This window comes from Acyrthosiphon pisum, chromosome A3, assembly GCF_005508785.2.
Source record: "Acyrthosiphon pisum isolate AL4f chromosome A3, pea_aphid_22Mar2018_4r6ur, whole genome shotgun sequence".
Lineage (NCBI taxonomy): Eukaryota > Metazoa > Arthropoda > Insecta > Hemiptera > Aphididae > Acyrthosiphon > Acyrthosiphon pisum.
The window spans coordinates 11,287,679-11,302,369 of NC_042496.1; the positions used below are offsets into that span (position 1 = coordinate 11,287,679).

At 29.4% G+C, this 14,691-nt stretch overlaps 3 protein-coding genes across 10 annotated transcripts in view; 2 read left to right on the forward strand and 1 right to left on the reverse strand.

Moving 5' to 3' along the window:
- LOC100574833 overlaps window positions 1-5,629 on the forward strand; it is a 23,412-nt gene extending 17,783 nt beyond the window's left edge. For both annotated transcript variants that reach the window (XM_029491593.1, XM_029491592.1), the window contains exon 2: window positions 3,040-5,629. In XM_029491593.1, coding sequence (XP_029347453.1) covers window positions 3,416-5,581 — 2,166 coding nt within the window. In that variant the 5' untranslated portion in view covers window positions 3,040-3,415 and the 3' untranslated portion in view covers window positions 5,582-5,629. The remainder of the gene's footprint in view (window positions 1-3,039) is intronic.
- Window positions 5,630-7,072: 1,443 nt separating this feature from the next.
- Window positions 7,073-10,110, forward strand: LOC100162567 (transport and Golgi organization protein 2 homolog). Of its 6 annotated transcripts, none has more exons than XR_003839832.1 (6): window positions 7,073-7,296; window positions 7,379-7,527; window positions 7,592-7,826; window positions 7,898-8,119; window positions 9,054-9,245; window positions 9,639-9,897. XR_003839832.1 is itself a non-coding variant. In XM_008189868.3 (6 exons), the coding sequence occupies exons 2-6, from the start codon at window positions 7,389-7,391 to the stop codon at window positions 9,983-9,985; spliced, it is 717 nt and encodes a 238-aa protein (XP_008188090.1). In that variant the 5' UTR covers window positions 7,076-7,296; window positions 7,379-7,388; the 3' UTR covers window positions 9,986-10,090. The 6 variants fall into 6 exon arrangements, 4 of the variants coding, with proteins under 4 accessions (XP_029347454.1, XP_008188090.1, XP_008188089.1 ...); XR_003839833.1 differs by having other exon boundaries at window positions 9,784-9,891; XM_008189868.3 differs by lacking the exon at window positions 9,054-9,245 and adding an exon at window positions 9,972-10,090 and having other exon boundaries at window positions 7,076-7,296; window positions 9,784-9,890.
- A 2,810-nt stretch (window positions 10,111-12,920) lies between these two features.
- Trappc4 (trafficking protein particle complex 4) lies at window positions 12,921-14,329 on the reverse strand. Of its 2 annotated transcripts, XM_016808447.2 has the most exons (4): window positions 14,210-14,328; window positions 13,851-14,120; window positions 13,459-13,737; window positions 13,044-13,388 (listed from the first exon to the last, which is right to left on the reverse strand). In XM_016808447.2, exons 2-4 carry the CDS (start codon window positions 14,023-14,025, stop codon window positions 13,189-13,191), a joined length of 654 nt encoding a protein of 217 aa, XP_016663936.1. In that variant the 5' UTR covers window positions 14,026-14,120; window positions 14,210-14,328; the 3' UTR covers window positions 13,044-13,188.
- Between the last annotated feature and the right edge of the window lie 362 nt (window positions 14,330-14,691).

Genomic DNA, 14,691 nt, shown 5'->3' on the forward strand with positions numbered 1-14,691 from the left:
CTATGCCTAAGTTAGGTATCCCTAGTTAGTTTATTGACTATTTATCTAAATATCTTGCAAATAGTTTATTGTAAATCACGATTATTAAATAATTCTTAAAGAATTTCAACTGTTAAATTCATACTTTGCATGCGATACCTAGCAATATAGGGAACTTATGGTTCAAATTCATAAAAGTTAGTTATAAGAAAAATTATTTAGCTCTTGAAAATTAAACCTATATCAATTATTTCAGTTAAAAATATTAATGCATATTTTACTAAACTTTAGAGGTACATAGTTAATAAACTATCGAACCAACATTGATGATTTAACTGTCAACATTTTCAGAAAAAAAAGCTTTACCAGAATCCATATGACAAATTCTATGTCATCGATCCATAATCGTTGAAACCTCCCGCGTACAATGACATAAGATACACCCTATATATCATATTATATCTAATAATATCTTCATGACTTCATATTTAAAAATATTGTGATTTGTGAATTCATTAGATTAATTATAGTAGTTGTATACTATTTTAATATTTGTTAGGTAGGTATATTATAATATATATTGTAATTCAATTTAATGTACGTTAAATTTATATTGTAAGTAACTATTGCCCTCGTACATTAATCTATACATATAAGAATCTAACTTGATTTTGGAGATGAAGGAAACCGGTTTGTTTGTTTATTATTATTATTATTAATTCATTATTTATTTGTTTGAACTTGCATTTTTCCATTTGAAATATATATTATTCATTGAACAAATAATTTATTGTTTCATTTTTTCTTTTCTATAATAAAAAGAATAAAATTTCCACTCCAGTGGTTGAATTCAAAATGTAAGATATATAATTTTCAGAAATTTGTATAGCCAAAAAATTGTCATATGTTTTTAAATTAAATTATAAAAAAATATTTCTTCCAGAGGAAGATCGGGCAGCTAGTAAAAAATAAATCAAAAATCAAAATAAATAAACAATTGTTGGGCGTTTAGATAAAAGGTCTCGTGGTCAATCACGGCTCTAACAACGGACTTTTGTTGCCTAAATTCATCACATATTTTAATATTTATTAATCATACGGATTTCTACCACCCACCAAAAAAAATTTATCTTTTCTCTCAAAATTTTAGGAATGTTTTTAAACCGAAATCTTATAATTAATATAATTACTAATTAGTTTTTAGGTATAAATATAAACATTTTTGGGTTCTTCTTTGTATGGAAACTGGAAAGTTAAGAAGTATTTATTATATTTTAATGTTTTGAATTATATTTTAAATATTATACTGATAGTTTGATAACATTCTAACTACATATATTAATACAATGTTAATTAACAGATTGTTAATAATACGTACTTTTGTTATGGTTGGCTTAATTATTCATAATTTTATAGCTATATAGGTACCATAGTTAGTTTATTATTAGTTAGTATTTTATTATATTAATATACGTTTGTACGTATTCAACGTCGTTGTAGCTATATAATAACCTACAGATAATCTTCCACCGTGTTGTACATGTCTATACTCTCATAAGTCACGAGAATAAATTATATTATATACTGCGTGTCCGCGAAAGCAGGGTACACTGTATAATTAAATTACCCATATTATTCAGTACTCTATACCATTGCTGCGGTATTTTCGGTATTTTAGAATACCCTGGTATACTGTGAATCGGTAACAATCGTTAATACCTAAAATACCAGTATCAATATTTGAAATACCACCAGCCCTACCCTATACTATTTTTGAATTCTGTTCGCAGGACATGAAACTAGACTATTGGATCATAAATCTCCCGCAGACAGAATTCTAAAATATTTATAGGGTATACTGAGTAGTAATGTAGGTAACATAGCAATATAGTGTATCCGGTTTTTTCGGACACCGGCTTAAATATATATTATACTGTCAATAACTATTTGATTATAGTTTATGAATAAACATATGAAAATTAAAATTAAAAACAATTAATTGAGATTATCGCCTAACCAGAGTACCAATCACGGGGCACCCCTCCACCAATTTTTTAATCACGTGATTCATATAGGTATATTTATATTTAATACTAAATATTATAATATTATCGCCACTGCTTGTCGGTACATGATTCTAAAATTTAAGGAACATGTCGGCCATGTCGTTTGTTGTTGTTGGTCGTTGGACGTAAATAATCATTAGTGAGATAATACAATTATGCGGGCATAGGTAAACGGATGGTGAGCCGTGGACAATTTTATGCACACCGTAGGTACATTGCCAATAATCTATTATATGGCCGTGGAATGATATTTTATTTTTCACGAATGATTTTAATTCCAATAATACATTATAAATATCATAATATTCAGACTTTCATTCTGAAAAAAAATTCTTCATAATTTACAAATTGATGTTTTAAAAATTATTTATAATTGATTAACTATTATAACTTGACATTTTTTAATTACCTACATTAATTATTAAAATTCAAAGGACGAAAATAAAAATATGGATAGGTCATTCCCACAGCTTGTTCGTGTTCCAATGCTTCAGGGAATGAATATTTATTCAGAATGAAAATAAAGATAATAGCTACTATAAGTTGTACTATTTCCCATGACAAATTAGATAGGTATCATCACAGTATTTTTATACGCATTCTCCGCTCTTTACTGCGCCTTTATCGTAGTTCTCCACTTCTTATTAGCTATCAATCATATACATACATATATAGCATAGAACAAAATCAACCAATGAGAAGTAGAGAACTACGACATTGGACGGAGGTGAAGGAGATGTGTATACTATGCAAAACTAGTACAACTGTGATGATACCTATCTAATTTGTCATGCTTTTTCCCTAATAAATTAGTAGTTTTTTGTCAATTTATTCGTCGTTATACTCTTTAATGACAAATTCAATAAAAAGTGAAATAACTAGCAATAAGCCTTACAGGTATAGTTGTATACGTAATATTTTTAAATGTTTGTACTTCGTTTTGCAAACTGTAATAATAATATAAAAATGATTCGTATTCATTATTATATTATAGACAGCCATGCTGAATGCTGATGTCGATATGAATATGTGATAAAGAACACAAATCGGGGAAGGGGAAACGATTGCAAATAACGCGGCCGGCGAATCGACTTAATCGCCCGCATGCCTGGCCTGTATTCCCAAAGGACTGCAGCGAGCAATAAGGATTTAACCGCCAACCGGGTGAATCAGTCGTTGTCAAATACTCAAATGTGCTATTACGAATTGCGTCGATACTAATATGACTCGATAATTATATCATAAGTAATAACGTTATATTATTGTGTATAATATGTTTTGTTGATGCGACGTAGCTATTAGGTATGTAATATATTTTTTTTAACCCACTTTAATACTAAACCTAATATAATAACATAACTTAACATACAATGGAATCGTCGATGAATAAAAATTCCGTTCAATATCTGATCCATAATCCATTTTCTACTTTGACGTATGAAGAGCAAATAGCAATAAAGCAACTAGGACGACCTACTCCAGACCTAAAAGGTCTCGTTTCAAAATCGAAAAAAGATAACAAGGAATACACTCGTCATTTTCATATGGATACCTACAAAAAACACACGTGGTTGTGCGGGTGCGAAGTGGAACAAGCTGTGTTTTGTTTTCCGTGTTTATGTTTTGGTAATGAAACTTCGTGGACTGATTGTGGTGTAAAACACTTGGGCCATTTATCATCGAAAATAAAAAAACACCAAAATTCATTTGATCATTTGCAAAACGAAGTTAACCTTAAAGTACTCGGTAATGGTAATATAAACGACGAAGCTGATAAACTTTATGAAATAGAAATAAAACGCCACAACGAGCAAATCGAAAAAAACCGTTATATTCTAGAAAAATATCTCAAATGTGTACAATTTTGTGGGAAATATAACCTTCCACTGAAGGACCGCGGTGACAATATAATGACCCCCGACTATAACTACGGTGTATTCCTAGGCGCTGTTGATCTATGTAAAGGTTGTGACGTAAGTCTGCGGTGCTATTTAGAAAACTCGACTAGCATAAATTGGACTTCAATGACAATCCACGACGATTTATTGGACTGCATATTCCTTGTAGCCCGGCAGAAAATTTTGTCGGAAATGGAAATGGTGCAATTCATTTCAATAATTGTTGACGGGACCACCCATGTTTCAAACACAGTGCATTTGGTTATACTGTTCCGCTATGAATTAAAAGGTAAACCCGTCGAACGTTTTTGGGGGTTTTTGAACGCTGCTAATGGACACGATGCAGGATCATTGTCGCAGACAATAATGTCCGAAGTGAACTCGATCTTAAAAGACGCGCCGTACAAAGTAGTAGCTCAATCGTACGGTGGAGCAGCGGTTATGAGTAAAGTAAATGTCGGAGTTAAGGAAATGTACCCGTACGCGTACTATATGCATTGCCACACACACCAGTTGCACGTAGAAATGACCCAGGCGGTTTCGGGGAACAAAGAAGTCCAAATGTTCTTTTCGGATTTATCGGACATAACTGAATTCTTTTCAAACTCGCCGCAAAGGGTAGCCGTGCTCGACGGAATAACGGGCAACCGGCCATCGCGGACCGGGTGCAATTTCACCGGAACGAGCGGCACTCTGAACACGGTTTACATGTATCGAAGTGAGATAATGCGCTGTATGGACATAATAATAAAAACATCGCAACAGACGTCGACGATTAAACAGGCGGGATCGATAAAACGTTTACTCAGCGATTCGGTGTTTGTAGTGTGGTTGGCGGTCTTCTATGAAATAATGCCAAACGTCTACAGTCTCCACGACAGTGTGCAAACCGCCGCGTTGGACGACTCTGCTGACGAAAGTATACCGATTTTAGTTCAACAGTTCGAAAAACAAATATCTGACGTACGTAATAAAGTTCCCGATATTATTGAAATTTCTTCAAACTTGCCGGACGTAAATGTTAAAAGAAAACGTTTCGAGCAATGCAATAATCTTAATAACCACTACTACGACAATGAATCTCGAAAACAATCAGCTATTGACGTTTGTAATACTTTAATAGATACAACTAAAGATCGCTTAGAGTTCACTAAACACTTGACCGCAGTTAAGCTATTTCAAGCTGAAAAATACCCTGCATATACGAAAAAATTTCCAATTCAATTACTTCTGAGTACGTTTCATTGTTACCCATTTTTCGATAAAGATAGACTGAAAACTGAACTAGATGTCATGTATTTTAGAGACGATTTTCGTACTTTGTCCGGTATTATTCCAACACATCAATACATTTTAAGGAATAATATGATTGATACTTTTAAAGAAGTGATTTTGCTTTTACGAATATTAATGACAGTTCCTCCAATGACCACTGGACAAGAAAACAGTTTTTCAACTTTTAAAAAGATTAAGACGTGCCTAAGAAACACTACGGTTGAAGAAAAATTAAATGCTATAACAATGTTAAATATTGAAAATAAAATGATTTCAGATGATACTAATTTTAATAAAAAAGTAATTGATATGTTTAGTGAAAGAAACAATAGATGTTTAGATTTTAAATATAAAATCAAGTAGTTATATTAATTTTGGATTTTGGATAATTAAAAATTGTATTTAAGTAACATAGACCATAGTAATGTACCTATATGAATCTTGCATTTTTCTACGATATACTATTTAAATAAAATATGATTGATGTTTAAACGTATTTTGCAGATTTCTTAAATTTATTTTTCCTGCATCGAATAATGAATAGTCAATCCTAAATACAATAATATTAGTGTACATACTGATAATTACTATTTGTGCTATAGCTAATATACATATATAATTTATACTCATAATATATAATATATGTATATATTTGTAAGTATTTAAAATTTCAAAACTGAATCACAGATTTGTCAGGTAGAATATACTTACGTCCGTATGCATAGTAAATTTATGTGTCACATAAGACATGTTAAACTATGTATTGACTAAAATATTTAGTATTCTAGAGTAAAAATACAAATAAAAATTTTTAGTATTTGAAATACAAAAAATGTATTTAAATACAAGTATTTAGATACTTAACAAGACTACTTATGGTGTTGTGTTAAGACTAGGTTCAATACTACAATAAATACTCATTTGATGTAGTTTGTGAAAAATAGTGGAAATAAGTAAAACAAAAAATGGAAAAATAAATAAATGTAGGTAAACATTTATATTGAAGTAAAAATACAATTTTTTTGATAATATACATAAATGCACATTTCTTACAAAGATAAAATAATTTGGATTTCAAAAATTACTATAAAATTAATAAATGGTAATACAATAGTATTTACATGGTTTTAAACATAATAATTATATAAATTAAATATACTAAATATACTATAACTATAGTATCAAGAGATTTAGTTTATGAGAAATTACAACATTTTCATAACTTTCAACTTTTTGAAAATATCTACAACAAAAAATGTTCATGATAATTTACATCACTAAGTATACTCATAGTTTAATAAATTATTGCTATATGAATAATTATGTTTCTAATGTTTTTGATTTAGTAATTTAGTACAACATCGAATGGTTAAAAACTACTTTATACTTCAACGGTGGTAATTTGTAAATGTTGGTCCTATGTAAAGTATGAATTAAAATAATTAAAATATTATTTATTTTTAAATTATACAACACTAATAGAAATAATTTTCCAAAAAATACAAATTAAAAAAATGTTTATATCACTTCAACTAGCTAGGTGTAAGGTCTCTAAAAGATTAATGAATTATGATACTTAAAAATAATTTGTGTATTTTTGATTAATAGGTCCTTGAATACAATTTCAAGTTTGTATGTTCTAAACTTTAAAGGAATTAATGAATATATTTTTGGTACCTAGTTAAGGTAGGTACTTAAATGCTAATATTGTATAATATTAATTATTTATTTATTTATCTACACTAATTGAGAACTTGTTATCAGTACTCACTATTGTTCTTTAATATTATGGGTGATGGAAATTGCCATAAAAGTAATCTGGATTCGTGATAAATAAAAAAGATGGTATATCATATAATAATACCTATAATAATCATGAATAACACCAACACCTATGTAAACCTTATAAATTACAACTTTATCACAGAAAATGCAACAATTTATAAAACACTTCAACAGTTCAAAACTAATTTAACTTTTATTATACTAATTTATTGTCGTAGATTGTGAGTCATATTACATCTGTGTATGAATCTTAATGATTATACCTTCTTGGGCTAATCGTTCTTTTTGACATTGTATTGTATAATTTTATCTTTTAATTTTTACAAAATAAAAATATTATATTTAAATTAATTAGACGTACATTTCAAATACCAGGTTCCCAATTATGTGTGTCATATTCATTAGTAGTGTACAACACATTGATGGTGGATATCGATTGATTGTTGCATCTAACCGAGATGAATATTATAATCGTCAGACGTTGCCAGCAAACTATTGGGCAGAGGACCAGGACGTCATTGGAGGTAAAAAAAATTATCATATAAATGTTTTTGTTTATCATAATAGTTTGAGCGCTTTTATTTGCAGGACGTGATTTGACGACATCAAATGAGGGTGGCACTTGGTTGGCTCTTAACATCCGTGGTAAGTTTGCTGCCCTATTAAATGTGTTTGAACTAGATGAAATACCAAACGCTAAATCAAGAGGCCAACTGGTTAAGAACTTTGTGAAAGGCAATTCTTCAGCCCTAGAATATTTGCAAGAATTGCAAGGATCGCAAAATGTATATAATGGATTTAAACTGATCACTATTACCATGAGGTTAGCATAAACCGTTTGAAACACGTTATGTATTGTAACATTAAATTTATATATTTTATTTGTGATTGAAGCAAATTATCTTTAGAAACACATTTCTTTACCAATTTTGTACAAGATGAAGGACCACCTCTGAAACACCTACAAAAATATGTACAAGGATTTGGAAATGGACCTTTTTTAAAAGTGGCAGAGGGAGAGAAACGTTTTAATGACATTGTTAAGAAATATGGACATAGTCATTATAGAGATACATTGATCAAAGAACTGCTAGGAGTTTTGAAATGGGATAAACTGTAAGAAAAAATAAAAGTAATCGGGAACACTGTAGCTGCACACGAATCGCCGCCATTTTAAAAAATAGCATTATAAGTCCGCAACACAATTTTTTTTTTTTTGGAACCGTAACTCCGCACAGTACATTTTTTTTCGATACCGTAATTCCGCAAAAGATATTTTTGAAATTATATGTTATATAATATGCTTAGATCAAATAATTATAAATAATAAAATAGAATTTAGAAATTTATTCTTAAGAGGATGTCAGCGCACTATTCATTTTCTCTCTCTGGCCCACGCGCAATATAGACAAAACGCATTTAAGCAAAATCATTTTTTCTATACGTTTAAGTAATCTTAGAGTAAAGTCACCTATTACAAAAAAGATAAGGAATAATATTTTTGAGAGGATGACATCAATTTTATATTTTATTATTATTTGACTTTGTATTTGACTTTCAAAATAAATAAAAAAAAATGTTTTAAATTTAAATGATGTTTAAATTGTTTTGAGACAATATTTAGACAAATTGATATGTCATTCCCTCAAAAGTATTATTCTCTATCTTTTTTTGTCATGGGTGACTTAACTCTAAGATTACTTAAACACATAGTAAAAATGATTTAGCGTAAATGCATTTTGTCTATGTTGCGTGTGAGCCAGAGAGAGAAAACAAATTGTGCGCTGACAGCCTCTTAAGTAAAATTGCTTAAAAGTAAAGTCATATCAAAAAATATTAAATAATACATTAACATTTTAATAGCAAAAAAAACACTTGTATAAGATCAACCTAGTTTCATATAATAATAAATGTATATATTGTTAAACGAGGCTAAACATTTTACACATTCATATCTGTGAATTTTATTTTCATTACCTATATACCTAATTTAATTTTTTATTTGTTTGTTCATGTCTAATATTATCTTACTATTCATTTTTATTAACAGAATTCATTCTGCATTTCTCAAATTTCTAATAATTTGTCGAAGAAAAATGTTGGTTTCAATGTTTTGATGCGAATGCGCATACCTGATTCTCGTGAAAAACATGGTCAATGCCAATTGTATATAATTTTGCTATACACGACTTGATGATGCATTTCCATCCAATAGCCCAGATTTAAACTAAGTATAATTTGAGTAGGTACTTAAACTTATTTTTCACTAATAATACATTTTTTCTTTGACTATACATAACGCAATGATGTCACTGTTCGTATTTAATGAAACAATATTTAATATTTAAATATTTTGTACAACTTGCAATTACTAATCATTGATCACTGTCGATTTATTGAGTCACAAAGCACAATATTTACAAGACATTGTGCAACATAGACAATATAGAGAATTAATCGGTGCATAATAATGATTAGAAATGGCTTTGCAGACATAATAGTTTAATTTCAATATGGGTTTACACCGATATAGTGATATGTTAATAGGTTTATTGATAAATGTAGAGCTCTAGTGTTTAAGATATTTCAAACAGTTGTATGGTGTACGGACTTTTGCTGTTAAAAATATTTCTAGAATGTGGAGCTACAGTGCGTCCATTTTTTCGACCGTACGGAAATATGGTGCATTTGGAGCTACAGATTCACAAAATATATTTATTTGTGCGGAGCTACGGTGTGTCCAAGTAATCAAATATGCTAGAAATCAAAATTTTTTGTAGACATTATCCTGATGAAGAGTTAATCAAACGAACTCCAAAATTCCCTGGAACTGATAACCAGAAGAAATTTAGTTCAGTTTTTGTAGAAATGCCAACTCGACAATACGGTACTCGGTAAATTGTTGAGATTATATATTTAATTCAATTCTACAATAAGATTTTTAATTTAAAAAAACGTTTAATTTTAGAACACACACAATAATACTAATGGACCCCGATGGAAAATTAGAATTTAACGAATGGACCAAGTCTGGTTTAATTTGGAACCATCAATGTTATACGACCGCACTAAAATGTTAAATATAGAATAGAATATTTACTTTATTATGTTGTTTTACATGTTTTTTAATACAAAAAATTCAAAATCAATTTTCTGTTTAAAAGGTTCATGAATTTAAATTCATATACTTAAAACAGAGAGGCAGACTGGAAGGTATGCAGCCATGTATTCTACAGTGGTAAATTAATAGAATAGATGGCCGCCATTGGCGCAAATAGGGGGGGGGGCTCGGGGGGACTTAGTCCCCCCAAATTTCTGCCAAGTCCCTCCAGTTTAAAAGTCAGTAATTAGTACTGAGCATATATAATTTTTAGAAAATATTATAAGAGGGGCTTTAGTCCCCCCAAAATAATTTGTCTATTTGTGCCTATGATGGCCGCATATAATAAACAATAGTAATAACCAGAGCTCAGGTATATCTTATAGCTCTAATAAAGGTTGTTATAAGCTCAATAATATGCTCTTAAAATCATTTGTATAAACGCTTAAATATGCACTAAAAATACTAAAATATGAAGAAGAAAAAAATTGACTAATATTACATCAGAATAATTCAGAACAAGTATTGTTCATTGTGTCATGGTATTCAAATGTTTTGAAGCCTACGGTACTGAAATGGACACTAAAAAGCACATACAATTCAAAATATGCAAACGTATGAGCAGATATGTAATTACAGGAGTACCTATATTAATTTTAAGTATATAAAAATCATTTTTGAAACTTGTAAAAGTCAAATGTTTTAAAGGTGGTACTGAAAAAGACATAAACAGAGTAAAATAGCTTTTGAACTTTGAAATGTGCAACATACAATTTTGTATTTAACCTTTTGGTGTTCTGAAACAAATTTATAGTTCACATAGGCAACTCTAGGACATTTCAAAAAATATATGCAAAATATGATAGAAGTCATGTGCCCTGATAATTACTAATAAGCAATATTGTCAAAATTCAGCAGTATCCCAACCAACATATTGATCAAACCAAGTGTGCTGCAGCATAGTAGCTCACTTAGTAGCGTAGGCACAATTGGGGGTCTTAGCCCCTCCCTCCACCCGTTTTATGTGCTCCATTAATGTTTGTTTAGAACATTTTGAAACAATATTTTTTTTTAAACACCTTCGGCTATAATATATGATTTATTAAAAAATATGATATTAGTACATGTACTTACATAATTTTATATATCTGATCATTTAAATAATTATAAATAAATTAAAATTATATTTTTGTATGATTATTGATTTCACCATATAAAAATAGTAAAAATAAATATTACATAATATGTATTTTATCACCTAAAGACTTAAGTATATACTTTTCATTAGTACACCCTAACCCTTTAAAATACTTAACATAGTTAAAAGGTATACAGTGTCGGCCTGGCCATAGCCGCTAGGCCGCGAACACGGCTAGGGCCCCTCCGTTTTTTTTTTGTTTTTTTATTGGGGGGGGGGGGGGAGCATAGTTTTGGGGTTAAAGGGTAAAGAAAAATTGTAAGGTCTTAAAAATTAGATCAATAATCAAATGCTTACTTATTATCTATAGTGTGAGAGTAGTGCATACTAGTGCAATTGTCAGTAACAATTATAATAGTAACATTGTAACAAGTAGAAGGAGGTTTTTTGGAATAATTGCGCTACTGTAGGTTAAGTTAGGTTTTATCTTTCGCTTCAAAAACAACGGCTCGGACGACTGCGCGAGGGCCCCGCTTACCCGACCGTGCAGGAGCTCCCGTTGTTGAATTCAGTGATGATGCAAATATTGCATATTATACAAATATGTTGTACAATACTATATGTCTATATCTATTTATGTATATAATAATGATGAAGATAAGACATTTACTTTTAGAAGTTTACTTAAATAACATTATGCTTATGTGCTTATGTATTTGTCTTAAAGTTTAAATTCTATAATAAAAATATAATTGTAGTTTTCATATGTTTCAATAGTTTCATAGTTTATTATTAAATGAATTATTCCCTACGTTGGGATTCGCGTTAATATTAGATATAAATATATGATTTATTGTAATTTAATGTTATTATTTATAAATTATAAATCATGTCTTTTTGCAGCCCATAAGCAATAGCCAGTTATTTATAAAAATATTGTGGGCTGTGTAATATTCAGCTATGATTTGTCAATACGACTGCAATGCTGTTGTAGTCACCTTATGTCGATTTTTGTTGCCACCACAGCAAACTAATTAGGTATAGTTCGCAATATCTTTGGTATTATACTGTTGTATATATATTGGTTATTTATTTATTTATTTATTTATTGTGGTGAATGTGCGCAATTAATTTACAATTATTAATTATGAAACGTATATTTACTAAATTATATAATAGTTTATTGATGATTATAATAAAGGTACATTTTATATTATAATCCATATTTCTAAAAATTGCATAGGTATACATTTTTTGGGGGGCCTCTAAAAAAACTGATCCATGGGCCTTTGGTGTGCCAGGCCGACACTGAAGGTATATTGTGTATAGTTTTTTGTTTTTTAGTTAAAATTATCTCACTAAATCACCAATACAATTTTTGCTGTTATGACACAAAGCGTGAGTATAGTCTATAACCGGTATTAATGAGAAGTGTGTTTAATATAAACGGATTAACTTAAATGATAATAATTGAGAAAATAAAAAAAAAATTTTATATAAATTTGAAATTTTTAGTATTAATCAGTAATAGAATACTAGTCTTTAAGTACAGCTTAATAATCAAGCTATATGCAAAATGTTGATTTTTATGGTTTTGAGTGTTAAATAACAATTAATTATTAAAAATAATTCTTAGTTGGTAAAATAAATTTTATATATACTATTTACAATAAAATAAGTTTTTTTTAATAATTTAAAATATTACATATAAACTTTATTCATTAATTATAATATTGTAAATTATAACTTCTTAACAATGTTGAATATTAGGCTTAGGTTTATAATAATATTACAATGTTTGAATTATAATTCAAATAATAGATTTAATAATTTGAAATGGTACAATGCTATTATGAATATGATATTTGCTTATGATTTTTAGTTTTGAATACAAAAGGATTTTGTAAAATACAAATAAGTATAGATAAAAATAAAGTATCTATTAAACTAAATACTATTAATACCATTTTTATCCGCTTGTTCCAAAAGTGCTTGTAAATTAGTATCAAACAATTCACATCGAATAGGCATTTCTAGAGAATAAAATGGATTCTTTAGAGCAAAGTCAGCGTATATCTCATAAATTTTCTTTAAAAGTTGTTCGAGGCCTACATGTGTTGGATCAGCAATAACCATAAATTTCACTCCTAAAATATCCAATTGTTAGTTTACCAATGAAATTTATTAATTTAGAAAATTGTATTCAGTATTTAGTACCGGTGAGAGTTTGAAAACATTGGAGTTTAAATGTATCGGCTTCTAAAGTTTCAATTCCAGAACTCCTGGGTTCTGGGCTCAATTGTGATGCAATAGCAAATAATGGATAGAACATACTTGCTAAGAATATCTTTTCATTGATAGTCATTTTTGGACGACCAAATTTCAAATTAAGTGGATAATTAGTTACATCATCTAACATTTCAATTGCGTCTTTGCCATCTTCCAGTTTTCTACCAGAAACAGGAACTCCGTTGATTGCTAATAACACATGACCAACTGAAAATACAAAAACACTTATTTTAATTTGAAAACACATATTGATCTTTGGATGTTTATCTATTTTTAAAAATACATGTCAAATTTTAATTATCTTTTGAAAAGTTCAATACCCTTGATGTTGTCTCTTTGACCGAACGAAACTAATAGTCTGTTGTTTTCACAAGATAGTTTTAGATCTAGCGGATAACTAAATGTCTGTTCAGTTTCGATTTTGGGCACAGTGTAATCGTAATTGAATATCAGCCCGCCTGATTTTGATACAATGTACACACCGTAGATTCCCATTGTTATGTGGGAGGTATTCGTTCAAAATATTATACTCTTCATTGCGTTAATTTTAAAAAATACACAATTGTTTTTCTTTGAATGAACATTGAACACTATTATTTAGGAATAGACGACTATTATTGAAGGTACCATTTACCGAAAAATAAAGTGACTAAACGAATTAACATTAAGATAAACTTACAATAGGTAATATGTCTTAATTTATGAAAATGTATATTATAACAAACCACTTTTAATATAACATTATAATTTCAGTTCAAAGTTGTCCGCAGTCCGCACAGTATATTACAGACATCGAGATAGATAAGAATACTATATAGATAAGAAATCTTATCTATCTCGATGATTACAGAATATATTGAGATATGATGTCCTATCACTCATCATAATATTATTATCATACTATCATATTATAACCACAAATAATATTATTACAATGAAGGACTAATATCACAGACTTCTATACTACACTTACTATATCCTTATATATAAAACGAAGACCCGTGTGGCGCCGCCGGTGTATTGATTCCGTACCATCGTAAGAGAGAACCAATGAAAAATTCCGTCTCCCCGGCGGGCGGTCTCCGGCGGCGGCAGAAGCCGTCGCTGCGCTATCACTCATTCTTATCACTTTTTGCGATTTTTTTCAAATTTTTCGACATT

What these genes read in the sequence shown, in the direction of transcription:
- LOC100162567 (XM_008189867.3), top strand. Translation starts at nt 7,389, where the DNA reads ATGTGTGTCATATTCATTAGTAGTGTACAACACATTGATGGTGGATAT. An exon ending in GTTTTGAAATGGGATAAACT is followed by an intron (nt 8,120 to 9,783) that starts GTAAGAAAAAAT and finishes AATTTTTTGTAG; the next exon opens with ACATTATCCTGATGAAGAGT. An exon ending in ACTCGACAATACGGTACTCG is followed by an intron (nt 9,898 to 9,971) that starts GTAAATTGTTGA and finishes GTTTAATTTTAG; the next exon opens with AACACACACAATAATACTAA.
- Trappc4 (XM_016808447.2), bottom strand. Translation starts at nt 14,025, where the DNA reads ATGGGAATCTACGGTGTGTACATTGTATCAAAATCAGGCGGGCTGATA. An exon ending in TCAAAGAGACAACATCAAGG is followed by an intron (nt 13,738 to 13,850) that starts GTATTGAACTTT and finishes TTGTATTTTCAG; the next exon opens with TTGGTCATGTGTTATTAGCA. An exon ending in ATGTTTTCAAACTCTCACCG is followed by an intron (nt 13,389 to 13,458) that starts GTACTAAATACT and finishes TGGATATTTTAG; the next exon opens with GAGTGAAATTTATGGTTATT.